Below are 17,262 nucleotides of genomic sequence, written 5' to 3' on the forward strand. Positions count from 1 at the left end.
TAGATCTCATTGGGCAAATCATATAGTCTTTACAGGGCTTGATGTTATCAATATTATATCACCAGTAAAGAATAACATTTGGAGACCTCATCATCTATAGGAAATCTCTCTTCTATTTTGTTAGAGGGAGACCTAATAGCAGTCCTCTCTTACTTCGGGTTAGATTTTGGCATGTGATGTTGTTGTTTAGTCATCTTGGTTGTGTCTAACTCTTCATGACCTTATATGTTTTTTTTTTTTGGTAGAGATACAAAGGTGGTTTGTCATTTCCTTCTCCAGTTCATTTTACAGAGGGGGAAACTGAAGCAAGCAGGGTTAGTTGACTTGCCCAGGGTCACACACCTAGTGTCTAAGGCCAGATTTGAACTCAGTTATTCCTGATTACAGGGCATGAACTCTATCCACTATGCTACCTATCTGGTATGTAATGAGGTATTCTTAAGTCAACCATTAACAAAAAGAGGTTTATTTTGCTTAACACAGCAAAGATAAGCAACAAGTATAGAGTAGTACATAGCCATGGCTTTGTTGGATGCTGTCCCACTCACATCCTTATGGAGACTAATCAGTTGGTCAGCAGGTCAGCATGGCAGGATGTGTTTTATGGGATTTCAGGAACCCACCAAATCAGAGAGACCCTGACCCTATCTGTGTGGGACTTTTCTATGTCAGGGAAGCAGAAACAAATCAGGTCCAGGGACTGATTTGTTTCCTTTTAAAGAAGACTCACCTCTGTCACAGGATGGAAAGAGGAGGCCTGAACCTCATCCCTGTTATGGTGGAAAGAGGGAAGGTATGGGCCTAATCCGTGTTGGGAAGAGGGAACGGAATAAGCATAAGTGTGTGTGTGTGTGTGTGTGTGTGTGTGTGTGTGAATGTGTGTATAAACACACACACACACACATACATAAACAGAGTGAGAGAGGGAGAAAGAGAGAGAGAGAAGAGAGAGAGAGAGAGAGAGAGAGAGAGAGAGAGAGAGAGAGAGAGAGAGAGGGAGGGAGAGAGTGCCTACTATATTCCAGGTACTATGCAAAGCACTTTATCTCATGCTGGGAAAATACTGGTAGATTTTGAAGTACATTCTTCATGACCTGTTGAATATACCTTTGCTGAGGATATATCTCCTTGTCTGATGCCTCATTGGACATTTGCAGAATTATAGAATATAAAAGTTGTCACTTATCTCAGAGGCAAATTTGCTTAACCTTTACTAAAACAGGAATCTCATCTATACCTAGGGCAAAGTTTTCCAATGTCTACTTGAAGATGTGCAGTGATTATTACTGATAATCAAAGCTTCATTAGTAAAATTATGTCTATGGTTATATCAGTTGTGGAGTTTTTCATCTGTTCTGCATATAGTCGGGAGATATTGTTTTCAAAGAGAAATTTTAGTGTCAATTTTTTTTGCTAAGTAAAATGCAATTTGGAGGTAGTAAAAATATGATCAATAAGAGATCATAAATTATATGAAATTATATATGTATATAGATATACTATATATATATTGTATACAAAATTATCTGAGAATGTTTTCCTGTTCACTTTTCATATTTTTATCAAGGATGCTCTTAGTGCATTGATAGATAATACTTGTAAAGATGAGAAAGTTAAGTTGATAGTTGGTACTGTCTTTAAGTCACCATTTTTAGGTCATTACTATCTATAATCTTTTTCCACTTTCATTTAATGTTTTCCCCCTTTTGGCTATCTAAAAAATAGATCTTAGGTTGCTTTTAAATTTGTATAATAGGATTAATTGTAATATGGATTCTTATATGCTAAAAATAAGAGGTGGGGATAAAGATGGAATCTGTGATTTCATCTGTAGAGGAAATTCCCAGATAAGGAAACTCTCTTTACCAATGTACATCAGCAACTTCCCTGCAACTTTTAGTCTATAGAGCTTAGAGTACTGTTTAGCTAAGTGATTTTTCTAATATCATACAACCAGTATGACCACAGAACTTGAACCCAGATCATTTGGGTTTTAAGGTATTTCTCTATCCATTATGGAACAGCAACTTTTGAAAGTACATATGAAAGTAACAAAGTGCTATGAGTTTGGATAAGGAAAAAATTCATACCTCTGTGTGTTTGGGAAGTAGAGAGATTGGGGGAAATTAGGAAAGGCTTCATTAGGAGGTGGAATTTGAGCTAGGTCTTCTGGGAAGGTTCACATAGCAGAATGTAAAAAAGTCTTGGAAGTGAAGTTAGGAGATTTAGGTTCAAATCCAAACTCTGACACTAACTAGCTATGAAAGCTTGGGCAAGTCGTTTAATGCATGTTGAATCTCAATTTCTTCACTTATAAAAGTGGGGATAGTTATATTTACACTACCTAGTTCACAGGGTTATTGTAATGAAACTGCTTTATAAACTTTTAAAGAGCTATATAAATATGAACTATTATTATGTTAACATTTAACCGTAACTAATATTCACTCAAAATCATTCTAGAAAAAGTCAGTTATTTTCAAATGTATTCACAAAACTGCAAGTCTTTTTTTTTAATGGCTGATTCAAAAGTCATTGTGGACATTTTTCCTACATGGGGAAGGCCTACTAACTGAAGCAGCTTTCAGTGATCAGAGAAGGAAGTATCAAGTGGTCCCTTGAAATAGCATCTCAGCTGAAGAATGTAGCTGAGAGCTGGAGCTGCTGAGTGATTGATGTGGATGACAAAGCTAGCGGACAGAGCTGCAGCTCTTCCTTCAGGAAAGAGAGTTACTAACCACTTTGTGGATGTGGCAGTGGGAATTTGTGACCTTGTCTAGCTGACTGCAAGTTGGAGCAAAAAACATGCTAACCAGCAGGGAATAATGGAGGGTGATCCTGGCATGGATTAGGCCCAGAAGAAATCATCACAATGGTATCACCAGAAGACACTGGCAGCTTGGAAGGATTAGAGGCATGTGATGCCCCTCTACATATGATTTGTCGTCACATGTGTTGCTCATATGTGTATGCACCACTTGTGGTACTGATTTATGCATACCCCTTAATTTGCAGGCTGTTATCCTTTACATATGTTTATTCTTCTCACAAAGGGTGTGAGTATTTGTGGGAGGGTGATTTCAAGGTCTATGGATAGAATGTTCTATTCTCACTAAGGGTGTGAGTTATTTATGGAAGAGTGAGCTCAAGATCTGTGGAATGAATGCTTTATTATTTTTATTAATATGCTTTTTAATTAAATTCCTTTGCAATTAACTGTGTTCTTTAAAAATAAAAATAAACAGTTATAGGAGCTTTTAAGCTATTGGTTAGAGGCAATTGTTAATTATTTCAAGTAATTTTTTAGTTGATTCTCTAGGATTCTCTAAGTATACCATCATATCATCTGCAAAGAATGATAGTTTTATTTCCTCACTGACTAGTCTAATTCCTTCAATTTCTTTTTCTTCTCATCACTAAAGCTAACACTTCTAGTATAATAATGAATAATAGTGGTGATAATGGCATCCTTGTTTCACCCCTGATTTTATTGAGAAGGCTTCTAGCTTATCCCCATTAGAGGTAATGCTTGCTGTTGGTTTTAGATAGGTACTGCTTATGATTTTAAGGAAAGCTCCATTTATTTCTATCCTCTTTAGTATTTTTAATAGGAAAGGGTGCTATATTTTGTCAAAAACTTTTTCTACCTGTATTGAGATAATCATATGATTTCTGTTGATTTTGATATTGATGTGGTCAGTTATGCTAATAGTTTTCCCAATATTGAAACATGCCTGCATTCCTGGTATAAATCCCACCTGATCATAGTGTATTATCTTCTTGATAAATTGCTGTAATCTCTTTGCTAATATTTTGTTTAAATTTTTTGCATCAATATTTATTAGGAAAATTTGTTTATAATTTTCTTTCTCTGTTTTTGCTCTTCTTTAGCCTCTCCTGCTAGGTGAGACTTCACCATTCTGGAATTGTATAGTTTTTTTTTTTAAAAACTCTAGTGAAGTATTACACACACACACACACACACACACACACACACACACACACATACCCCATCTATATCATATATATCTATATATATCTATATCATATACATATATATATAAAACACTTTTATATATTATATGTAATGAAATTATGTAATTATGTAATATATAGTAAAATGTAATAATTATATTACCCATATATAACATATTTTACATATATATATGTATATATATATGTTATTCATTTTATTAGATTCAGACTTTCATTCTAATCTGTCAAGATATTTTCTAGTTCTTATTCTGTCATTAATTCAATCAGTTTCAATTCCAGATTTATTAAGTGTCTGCTCTGCCTCAGGCACTGTGCTAAGCACTAAGAATACAAATAAGAAAGAGTGATGATCTCTGCCTTTGTGGAGCTCCCATTCTAATGTGGGAAGACAACACAGAAAAGGAAGCTGTAAAGACAGGTGAAGAAGACACTAAGGTGTCTTGGGGAGTTCAAGGCAAACAGAGATGCTGATGTAAAATGGAGTTACCTGGAAGGTTGTGAGACCTCTTTTAAAGGAAGTATGTGGGAGGAGTTCAGTATTCCACCCTCCAGCAATCCAATCAGAGGGGAGAAACAAATTAAGGTGAACTGAAACAGTATTATCAAAATTTGCCTTTATCCAACAAGCTGTTGGGATTAAATCTATTAAATTATGGAGTCTATTAACTATCCCTTCCAGACTTGTATTATGTGAATATTGTATTTTAAATATCCTACCTATACCTTTATCCAAATCACTGATTATAGTGCTGTTCAATAGAGAGGCAAGGGACAAATACTTGAGATAGTACATTAAAAACCTACCACTTTGAAATTGACCCATCATATAACCATTTCTGAATCTACTTATGGATATTATTATCTAACCTTTCACTTGATTTTTTTGACGAAAGGATATTATGAAAGATTATGACAAATTTGTTGCTGAAATTGCAATATATGGCATTCCCCAGTCAATCATTCTAGAATCATTAGCAAAGGAAATAAAGATAGTCTGGCATGTTCTGTTATTGAAGAACTCATATTGGCTTTCATTTATCACCACTTTCATTTCTAAATGTTCAAAAACCATCCCTATAACTAAGATACTATTAATATTATTAAGATAGTTAAATTATTAAGGTTATTATTATTAAGATATTAAGATTAATATTATTAAGATATTCCTTCCCCACTGCACAAAGTGGTTTGGCTTCAGCATTGGGGGTGACCGTGCTCTAGAGATGTCTCCCCCACCTGTCTATTATTGTTTCTTTGGCCTTTTTCTGGAGATCTTCACATTTGGACTCTCCCTTCCAGAAACTTGTATCACCCATACAACCTGTACAATTGGTGCCTCCCTGCCATTGACATTAGAGGCAGAAGGGTCAGATGAACCTGAAGGAGACCACACCCTTGCCTATAAAACACTGTGGATTGTGCCATATTACAGGATCATACACTGAAGAAGTAGACAAGTGACTGAGAGTATGGAATAACCCAGGTGCCAACTGAGGAAGGTGATCTCTGACCTGAATCCAAGGTTCTTTTGCTGTTGGACCTAGGGATTATTGCACTTGAACCCAGGTGCCTCCCAAGACTCGTGTATCCTGCTGCCTCCAGAGATGTGATTTATAATTGTTTTTCAAGTGATCTGATGTGTCCTTTGGTCCTTTCCCCTTCCACTCTCCTCGTCTCCATCCTGAGGTATTAATTGCCTTCGATTTTTGCTTTCCGTTGTGAGAGGTAAATACACCCATAATCAAAGGCTTAATACTTTTGACATTAGTCTAGGCTACTAAGCTTTTTCTGTGTTGGCCTCCAAGTCTCTCAAAGCAGATACAAGGGACTGGGATCCTAATTTTTTTCTTTTCCCCCACAGCTGTTAGCAGAGTACTACAAATAGCAGGCACTCAGATATTTGTTGGTTGATTTCTAGGGTGCTATGGGGCATAGAAAGGAAATATAGAACATAGTCCACATCCTCAAACAAATTAAAATCTCGTTTCAAGTTTAATGTTTAAGGGAAGTATGATTAGGAAAATATTTCATATAGAAATGTTTTCACATTTTCAAAACCTTAGTGTATCCTGTAGCCCAGGGCGTAATCCTGAGGGATTCTGCACTCACGCAGACCCAGGTTCATTTAAGGAGAGGGTTGACCCTAAAAGAGGCCAACTTCTGTCTTTGCCTTTGTCTCAACCCTGGAGTAAGTTTCTGGTAAAATCTCTGAAACAAAGCTTAGATGTGTCCCATAAATAGTATTTCCCTCAAAGTGTATGATCAGGTTCCCTCCTACAAAAATACCCATTGTTACTTACAGACATCTCATAAAGAATGATTTTATTTCTTCATTACAGAAAATATAGAAAAGACTCAAAGATGCACGTGAATGAATATAGGATGTATTACATTATGTATTACAATCACTATTCTGCCCCAGAAGGTAAAGACCCTTTGTGGAACTACTGAACGGATGTTTTTTATTCACCTCAGACCTGTACTATTTGAACAATTCATAGCCATTGTCATAGGAGGCTGAAACTTCCAAATTTCTTGACCCTTTCATCTTATGGATTTGGTTACCTTACTGCAACATCTTTCCTTTGGTGTTCCTTTTTTTTTTCTCTAAAAATTGTATTATTAAGGAAATTTTCTCTTTCTGGGTAGCTAGTGCCTAATGCAGAAATTTCATAAATTCTCAAAATCAAGATTACTCATGAAGTAACTCCTAATGCTATCCTAGACCTATTTAGTTGGAGGTCTCATACATTTCTTGGGATCATTAGCTACCAACCTATGCTCAGAAAATGAAATAGAAAGGCAGAAGAAGGAATCCTAGGAACTGGAAGCCTCTAGACTCCAGTTTACCTAGGCAGGCATAGACCAGGGTGAACTTGTGCTTCTGCTGTAAGTCCTTATTTCAGCTGTGGATTGGTCAAAGGCAAATCATTCCCATTTAAAAGTTCAAGTATCTGTACTTGAGGTACAGATAGGGGATGTTAGTTGTCTCAGTTTCTGGACTCCTAAGCCAATGATTAATGCCAGGAGGCAAAGAAACAGAAGGATAGGTAGGAGACACCCAAAGAATCCTTAGTTCTTTTCTCTCCTTCTGTCCCTCCCCCCAATTAGCATTACTTCAACAACCACACCTTGTGCTGGATTCTGTAACTTGTTAAGGATCTATAGATACTACTAAAGGTGACAGACTGCAAAAAGTCATTTTATTATTTTTTTTGAGGCAGTTGGAGTTCAGTGACTTGCCCAGGATCACACAGGTAGGGTGTGTCTAAGGTCAAATTTGAATTCAGGTCCTCCTGACTCCAGGGAAGCTGCTCTATCCACTGTGCTACCTAGCTGCCCTTATTTTATTAATTTTTCCAAGTACTTTAAAGTTTATTTTGGGAGGGGTGCATGTGAGGTCTTAACTTTTTAAAGTTTTATTGACATGTTTAGTTTTAACATTTAACAATTTTAACATTTAAATTTACCGTTTCAAGATTACCCCTTTTCTGTAAAATAATAAAGTGACCTCAATGAAAAAAAAAAGTTCATGGAAGAGAGATCTTCCAAAGGGATCCAAAATATAAAGTGATTTTGCAGCTTACATTAATTGGGGGGGGAAGGGTTTATTATTTAAAAGAATGTTCCCAATCCCGTATTCTTAGTCACTATCATTAGGTAACATCACCAGTCACTGGGTATGGATCGTGGGAGTTCATTGCATACCACCCAGGAAGGGGCTAGAACACATGTCCTTCAGGAATGGGCCAATATACTTACCCAACTCCAGGGCATATACCGTTTCTAAAAATGAGATAGATATGGTCTTCCTATATTAGTATTAAAATCTTTGGAGACTAAAAGCTATTTCCCAATCTCTGCATGGCTCAGCTAGCAGGCACAGTGGATAAAAATTCAGGCTTGGAGTCAGAAAGACTCATCTTCCTGAATTCAAATCTGGCCTCAGACACTTACTTCTGTGTGAACCCCCCAAGTCACCTAAACCTGTTTGCCTCAGTTTCCTCATTTATAAAATGAGCCAGAGAAGGAAATGGCAAATCACTCCATTATCTTTGCCAAGAAAATCCCAAATAGGGTCACAAAGAATCGAACATGACGGAACAACAAAAATCTCTGCATTACATCCGGGTCTCTAGCAGTTGTGTAATCTTTCTTCTACCATGGTATTCATTTCTTCCTCACTGTTTCCTCTCAGAAATCTTTCTTCTTCTAAGCCAAAAAGCATCTAAGTACCTACTTTATGTCAGATACTGTTAAGTACTAGGTTCATTCAGTTCAGTTCTTTCTCTTCATTGAATATTTTCTTGATGCCCCCAAGAAGTTAATTCTCCCTTATTCCTCAAATTACCTTTTATTTGTATATCTTTGCATATTTTTTATCTTCCCAGTAGAATGTAAGCTCCTTGAGGGCAGTAATTATTTTGTGTATGTACTTGGATCCTGGCACCTTGAATAATGTCAGGCAAAAAATTATAAATATGAATTGAATTGAATTATAAATATGAATTAATTGATTACAATAAACCACTTGCTGAATCTGGTATAAAGACATTTTTTGTTCAATTGTAGTTAAACTAAAGGGTCTGTCCAACCATTATAGTGATTCTTCAATTTTAATTGAGTAATCATGATAATTTAGAAGTTATCTTTTTTCTTATGATTTTTTTCAGGTAACACAATTATCAGGATTTCCTGAGTATGTTAAAATAGTAGAAGTTGGACCCAGGGATGGCTTACAAAATGAAAAGGTAAATGGATATATTCACAAGATTTATGCTAAATATTAATTGAATGTTCTTATTAAAAATATCAAGTAGTATTTTATGAATAGCATCATTTATTAATCAACAAATACTTCATAAGTACCAACTTCATGCCAGACACTATGCTAGGTCCTGGTGATAAAAAAAGACAAAAATGAAACTATCCCTGTCCTCAAGGAACTTACATTCTATTGGAGGAAGACATGTACAGATATAAGTATGCACAAATATGTATCCTTAGTAAGTATTTGCATAATTGCTTTAATAGTATTAAAAGCTAGCATCTATATAATGCTTTAAGATTTATCAAAGTCTTTCCATCTGTTATTTCATTTTGTAAATCTGTTGCCTTTGGATGAATTTATTTTTCTTCCTGCAAACTACAAGTCTCTCAGTATATTAATACTGAAGTTTTTTTTTCTTTTCTAGGTCATTGTACCTACAGATATAAAAATTGAGTTTATCAACCAACTTTCCAAAACAGGCTTATCAGTAATAGAAGTAACCAGCTTTGTATCTTCTAAATGGGTACCTCAGGTAGGTAAAATCCAGAATTCAGTCATTAGGTCTTTGATGCAAATTTGTGAGATAATTATTGAGAAATCAGAAAAAATACTGGTCAGAATGGTAAAGTAATATAATTTGTGTATTTTCATGTTAATTTTCTTTCTAAGTCATTATACCTGTCATTCATCGAAGTGCTTCAGGGTTTGCAAAACAACTTGTAGATGTTATCCAATAACTCTGTTTTGGAGGAATTCCTATTCCAACTTTACAGATAAACAAAGAACTGAGGGAGAGAGGCTTGATGACTTGCCCGTTGTCCCACAGCTAATGAGTGAGTGTCTGAGGTAGATTTTTAACTGAGGAGTTTTTGACAAAAAATCCATTTCTCTAACAGCTATGATATACTGCTTCCCATTTCAACTACTGTACTAAAAGACAACTAAAATAAAATTCTTTTTTTTGTGAGGCAATTGGGGTTAGGTAACTTGCCCAGGGTCACAGCTAGTAAATGTCAAGTGTCTCAGGCCAGATTTGAACTCTGGTCCTTCTGACTCCAGTGCTGGAGCTCTATCCACTGTACCACCTTGCTGCCCCTAAAATAAAACTCTTTAGCCACTACTTTCTATCCGTGCTTTTCCATTTTGTATTCCTATAGTTGAATTTCTGAATTCAGCCTTAGGACTTTTTTTTAAGATCAGGCTTGTGATTTCATTGGTGCAAGAGGAAACTCCTAGTAAGGGACTCTACCCTAATCCTTCATCTGCTGTATAACTTATAGCCTTAAGAGTATTGTTTGAGTCATCAGAAGGAGCTTAATTGATTTGCTTGGGGTCACATAGCCAGTATATATGTATGTATCAAAGGTTGGACTTGCACTCAGGGCTTTTTTGTGTCCCATGCCTTTTTAAGTGCAGGCCTTACTCACTACATCATGCAGGCCTTTATCCCATTACATTTCATCATGTTATTTTCAGCCTATCTTTCCAGACTTTTTGCATGTTCTATTTGGTTATCTGCTAAGTTCACCATCCTTTGTAGCTGTCTATCATTTGAAGATTTAATTGAGATCTTCAAGTAACCTGAGACCATAGCAGACCTAGGTAAACATATATTAGTAAACAGTGAGATATTTCCTCTTCGTTGTACTGTCATGGTGGATACAACTCTCAGGGAGCAATTATGGGACCTCTTAGCAACTGGGTAAAGTCTGCTAAAAAAAAAAGTGAGCATTAACTTTCCAGTTAATGATTGACATGATACAAATCATTTTTCTGGTTTATCTTCCTAATCTTCTTATTGAGAATAATGATAAATGGCCTGGGACCTACCACACAGGTCCCTCCTATAAAGAATTTGATAGGGCTTTCTTTTTTCTGTATCTATCTTCCTACTTCTATCTGTTTTTCAGTTTTAGAACCAGAAATAGGCTTAACTATCAGAGACAGGTAGAAGAGAAAAAAAAATTACAAATTGCCTTTTACCCAACAGAGAACTGCAACATAGGTGGAATATTTAAATCTAAATTTAAGTATTTAAATACTAAAAAACTAAAATATTTAAATTTGATTATTTAAATTAAATAATTAAATATTTTCACAAATATGCAGCTAACAAAAAATTGCCAGCCTCTAAAGCACTTCCAGATTTTTTCTCTGATGATTAGTACTTGTTATCATAAGATTTATAAAGATCCCTTCATTTTACAGATGAGCTCAATATAGCCCTGAGTGACTAAATGATTTGCCTTCATTGTAATAGCCTCCTGAGCAGTGTCCCTGCCTCATATCTCTCCCTTCTGCAGTCTATGTGTCACATAGCTGTCAAAATGATTTTCCCAAAGGGCATGCCTTGCCATGTCACTCCATAAGTCAAAATTATAAAGGTTTCTAGAGGTGATAACCTCTAGGAACCAAACAAATGCCTTTGTGTGACCTTAAAGGCTGTTTACAAACTGACCCCAACTTACCTTTCCAAACTTTTTGCACATTGCTCCCCTTCGTGGACTCTTCTTCCTCTGTGACATCCTACCTCCCATCTCAGTGTCGTTGCTTTACATGACACTCATAGCTGAAATTACTTCTTCCTCACTTTTACCTTTTAGGATCCTTAGTTTACTTCATGACCTAACTCAAGTGTCACCTTCTTCTACATGAGACTTTCCTGTTCCTCCTAGTCGCTAGTGAATCCACCCTCAAAAGTTTCATTTTATCTGTGTTTTATCCATGTTGAATATACTTATATATGAGTGTGTTCATCTCCTTAGTTAGGATATAAATGTCATGATTTAAGAGCTTTATTTTACTTTTCTCCTAGTATCAACAAGCTCTAGTATAGTGACCATCTGCCATATAGTAGGTGCCAAATGTCACCCAGCTAGCAATAAATCAACTTGGGTCTTTCTGACTTTAAATTTAGTACTTTTTCCACTATAGCACTTACCCAACATCGATATTAAGTAGCCAAGCTGACCTATGAACTCAGGTCTTTTGAATCCAAATCAAACATTCTTTTTACCACACTGTGCTGCCTTGTCTTAACGTTGAATTTGATTGCCATTAGAGGAAAGCCAATAGTGGTACTCCCCAGGAGTGGACAACTTGCTGAATTTGTTGTTATTCATTTGTTACAGACTCTTTGTGACCCCATTTGGGGTTTTCTTGGCAGAAATACTGGAGTGGCTTGCCACTTCTCCAACTCAGTTTATCGATGAGGAAACTGAGGCAAACAAGGTGAAGTGACTTGCCCAGGGTCACACAGATAGTTGGGGTATGAGGCCAGATTTGAATTCACTTAGATGAGTCTTCCTAACTCTAGGCCTGGCACTGTACTCACTGTACCACTTAGCTGCTCTATGACTTGGTGGACATGATACCAGATGACTGTGGGAAATTTTCAGGAAAGGAAGGCCACTGTTCTCTTTCCTTTGGTCGCTCAAAAGTACCGCAAGCATAGATTACTCCACAGAAATCCAGACAAATAAATGATTGTGCTCTGCTAAGGAGCAGGTAGTCTGGTTTTATCCCTTTAGGCCAATTCTGCTTGGCCATTAGACCAACTTTAGCACTTCATGACATTTAGAAGGATGGATTCAAGAACCATTTTAAGGACAGATAGACTGTTCCTAGCTAATAGAAACATCTGTGTGAATGGAAAGGGAAAACAGTGCCTCTTTGAGGAAAAATGGAGAAATGTTTCTAATGTGCTCTGAGCTGAGTGGAGAAATGTGATATAACTGTCAGGAGATATAAACGATGTCAAGCTAGATCCTATGATTATGGTAAGCTGTTTACCCTTGCAAGATTAATGAACTCTTCCAAGGCATCAGGGTAACATCAAATAAATGACCTGTTTCCCATATAGCTACTGATATACTTCTGCCCTCCAAAATGGAATTACATCTCTTCTGTGAGTAGTCTTTTGCCCCAAAAAATTGTTGGTTGGGGAAGGGGGAACAAACTTGAAATTGGGTCCAATTTGATTTATTTAAGTTATTCCATTTGTAAAAATGAAACATTTTTATGCTAACTACAAGAGACTTTGTATTACTGTATTTCATCTTCAGTACTAATCTGAGTTTAAGTATTGCAAGCTATTTGTGGCTTAAATAAATCATTGAATGGTGAATGGTATGCCTGGGTCAAAGATGGTATATAATTAATTTTTAAAGCACTGTTGCCATTAAATATCCAACCATGTTTGCAGTTTTATTTTATAATTGTACATATTATCAGAGCTCATTTAGCCTGCCTGGTTTGAGCAAAATTCTTTGCTGCTTATATCACCACATAGCTTTGCTGATTTCATTTTTTATGGTAAGCTGCAAAACCTGCAACAAGCAAAGATGGTTCATAACATGGCTTTCTTTGCTGAAACCACTTTGTATCATTCTTTACTTTATAAACCCTCTTTGAGGAGGAAATTTAAATCAGATTTGTCTGATTTTCAGCAATCTTATCTCAGCCGTGGGTTAGAATATTTTGTTTTAGCATAACTGCTCGCATGCTATTTAGAGTGAATACTGCTCCCTTTAAAGATAAAGGTCTGTGGTTCTGAAAAGAAATCCATTCTTGATTATGTACATTTTCTTTTCTTTTTTTCACCCTTTTTTGGTCATAGGTCATGGGAATAGTACTCCCAGTTATGTTGAGATCACTGCTTGTTCACTTATTTCTTTTTTTAGTATTTTCAAGCTCTTTTATAGTTTCCCTCCTACTGTTTTGCTTGGCAGAGAATTTCTTACTCAAAACAGCCAAAAGAAAAAAAATTTCCACAGTAGCAAGGTGCCATATAAAACAGGATCCTGCACCTATAATCAAAATAGCCAACAATGATAAAATGCCTGCTACTAAAAAGTGCGTGCATTTTACAAGTGACCTGGAAAAAAAAAGTTTTTTTTTTAAAGTACAATGGGAAGTAATAGGCAGAATGGGTTAAAAATTGACCCTAATTTAGCTGAAGAGAAAAATAGTCATTACAATAGCAATAATAATAAATGAAAGATATGGGAGGCAGCTAGATGGTGTAGTGGATAGAGGACCAGCCTGGAGTCAGAGAGACCTGAATTCAAATCTGGCCTCAAATACTTATTAGCTCTGTGAACATGGACAAGTCACTTAGCCTTGTTTACCTCAATTTCCTCATGTATAAAATGATCTGGAGAAGGACATCACAAACCACTCCAGAATCTCTGCCAAGAAAACCCCAAATGGGGTCACAAAGAATTAAACATGAGTGAAATGACTGAACAACATTATAGGGATAAAATATTTTGGTTGCACTTTATAATTTAATACTGCTCAAATTATTTTAAAATTGAGGTGATGATTTTAATTTTTATGCATTTCTTGGTATATTTTCACCCATAAGATTTTCTCTTCATTCAAAGAAAAAGCTGAACAAAAGTGATCAACACAGTTAAATACATCTACCACTGTGTATAATATTCTGAGTGCAAATACTTCCACCTCTTTACCTGGATGAGGGAAAAATGTTGCATCATCTATCCTCCAACGTACAGAAAGATAATTTCATTTAGTCTGAGTTAGGTTGTTTTCATTTGCATTTTTGGAGTCATCCTGTATGTTGTTCTGGTTCTGCTTTCTCTGTTCTCTATCACATTGTACAAATCTTCCTTTACTTTTTGAATTCCTCAAAGAGTATTTGTTCTATCTTACAATACCAATAGTATTCTGTTACATTAATTTACCATGCTACTTACAAGTCTTTTTTTTTTTTTGCTAGGCAATGGGGTTAAGTGACTTGCCCAGGGTCACATAGCTAGTAAGTGTCAAGTGTCTGAGGCCAAATTTGAACTCAGGTCCTCCTGACTCCAGGGCCAGGGCTCTATCCACTGCTCTACCCAGCTTCCCTATTAAACACTTTAAAGACATAATGAAATATTTTTAAAATTGTGGTGAAGTTGGGTTAATTTTTCAATTACTCACAGTTTAAAATAGTTTAGTAAGGATAAGAGGCAAAAAATGCATGTCAGTTTTAAAAATTCTTAGTCCCTTGTGCTGTTTTCATGTACAGTTATATCAGCCTCTCAACACTCCTCTGAGCTAAGCAGTAGTGTTGTTTTTGAGTCATTTCAACTGTGTCTGACTCTTCATGACCCCATTTGGGGTTTTCTTGGCAGAGATACTGGAGTGATTTGCCATTTCCTTCTTCAGCTCATTTTGTAGATAAGGAAACTGAGGCAGACAGGGTTAAGTGATTTGCCCAGGGTCACACAGCTAGTAAGTTTCTGAGGCTGGATTTGAAGATTAGTCTTCCTGACTTCAGACCCAGCACTTTATCCACTGTGCCACATAGTTGCCCCTGAATTGAGTATAAGAACCTAAATCATTATACCCTTTTTACAGGTAAGGAATTAGAGTGCAAAGTAGGTAAGTGACATTTCCAAGGTGAGACACAGTAAAAAAGCTAGTTAGTGGCTGAGATAAAGGAGAGCCCTAGTTTTCTGACTCCCAACTGAGTGTTTATTCCATCACATCTTTTTTCAGATTTTCTTCTTAAAGCATCACCATATATGACTTCATAATTTAAATAACTTAATCATGAGAGAAAATAAAGGTGTAAAGTTGGTTGTGCCATTCCCTTTCTCTTTCTATAAAACTGTACTTAATTAAAATTAGCCTGTAAAATGTCCTATTCCTCACAATTGGAACAGATCAGTGGCCACACTTTGCTCAGTAATTGTATAAATTCTATGGCAGGAAAGGAGCCTAAAACAAAGTGCCAAAAACTACAAAGAAATAAATCAAATACTCTTCCAATATAGTCCAAGTACAATAGTTACAGGAAGAAATTCTCTCCTCTTTGACTGCCTCCAATCTTAGGAATTTATTCATTTTATTAGGGGAGATTGTGAGGATTAACTAACATCTTTGATAATGGAAAAAGTGTTAGTGAGAAAGTTGGACTTTTTGGACAGAAGTTTCAGATTTAGATTTCCTCTACTAATAGTCAGAATTTGGAAATACTGTTAACAAGAATATATTCTTCCATTGGTGGTACAATTCAAATTCTGGGCTCTAGAGCAAATATTTTGGAAAAGATCTCCTTGCCATTTGTTAACTACAAAACAAACTTTGCCTTCTCTATTTCTGTCAGTGACTCCACTAACATGGAGATGTGTGGTGGAGAGCAATGGTATCATACTCACATAGAAGCAGGGTCACTAAATCATGGATAAGGATCCCTGCCAGCAACATATTGATTTAGTTTTAAAATGCAATATTATCTATTCTTTGCTGTATTTTTATTTATTTGCTCAATATTTCCCACGTTTTATTCTAACCCCTGATACTTCTGGGAGTGTTGCAGATCATATGTTGGAAACTTCTGTTGTAGAGGACGAAGCACTGAACTGAATCTTTCAGAAACCTAGCTGTATGAACCCAGGACAAAGTATTTAACCTCTCAGGACGGTGGTTTCCTCTTCTGTAAAATAAGAGTGTTGGAGTCATTGATCTCTCAGATCCTGTTTAGCTCTATTTCTTTGACTCTATGATTTCTCAGTTATCCAGCCTGCCAAACCTTTTGTCTTTTCCCTCTTAATACCCCACACACCAGTACAAAAACGTATATTCCATCAGTAGTTAATTCTACTGTATGATCTCTCTTGAATAAAAATCTTCATACCCTTTCCACTGTCACCAACCTAGTTCAAGCACCTGAGCTTATATATATATATATATATATATATATATATATATATATATCAATATAGTAATACATTATAATATCCTCCTCCCAATCTGCTTAACTCCAGCTTCTACTCTTTCCCATCTGTCTTTCATACTGTTTCCATCCTTTTCTTTGTAATGACCAGATCTGACCATTTCAGAATACCTTCAGGAGTTTGCCATCATGTATATGATAAAAGAAAAAAACTTCTTAGTCATGCCTAAGAGGTCTTCCATAATGTGACTCTACACTACCATTTCAACTTCATTCCTTTTTAATTCAGTTTCATTCCTGTTCTCTGTTGGCTCATACATTTGGACAGGGCATTTTGTATCTTTGGAAAGAAATGTTTTCACAGCCTCACTTGTTGAACTCTTTTGCTTTAAAACCCATTTCAGGTACCACCTTTTTCATGAAGCCTTCCAGCATATTTCTTTTCACCTCTCTCATAATATTCTGTTTAGATCACTTGATCACACTTATTTTCAGCCTTGGGAGAGTTCACACCTTATTATTTTCCAATAAATTGTGGGTCCTTTGATTTTGAGGACTACATAATCTTAAACTTTGTCTTCTTAGTGCCTAGCACACAAACTTAAAACACAATAGGCTTACTTTTCGTTTGTTAAATTGTATTGATGGCACTGCTGTTCTCCTATCAGGCCTTTAATAAAGGGTTAGATGGCATGTTGATCAGATTTGCAGAGGACAAAAAAGGCTGAGAGGAGTAGTTAACACACTAGATGAATGACAGAATCAGGATCCAAATAGATCTTGACAGGCTAGAGCAGTGGCCTTAAGC

General features: G+C 36.0%; 1 protein-coding gene across 1 annotated transcript in view; it reads left to right on the forward strand.

Moving 5' to 3' along the window:
* The window catches only part of HMGCLL1 (3-hydroxy-3-methylglutaryl-CoA lyase like 1), a 251,607-nt gene that overhangs the window by 49,036 nt on the left and 185,309 nt on the right, over positions 1-17,262 (forward strand). Inside the window, 2 exon segments of the mRNA XM_021000506.2 lie at positions 8,670-8,747; positions 9,192-9,299. Of these exon segments, the coding sequence (XP_020856165.2) occupies positions 8,670-8,747; positions 9,192-9,299 (186 nt within the window).

This window comes from Phascolarctos cinereus, unplaced genomic scaffold, assembly GCF_003287225.1.
Source record: "Phascolarctos cinereus isolate Bilbo 61053 unplaced genomic scaffold, phaCin_HiC Scaffold_5;HRSCAF=322, whole genome shotgun sequence".
NCBI lineage: Eukaryota > Metazoa > Chordata > Mammalia > Diprotodontia > Phascolarctidae > Phascolarctos > Phascolarctos cinereus.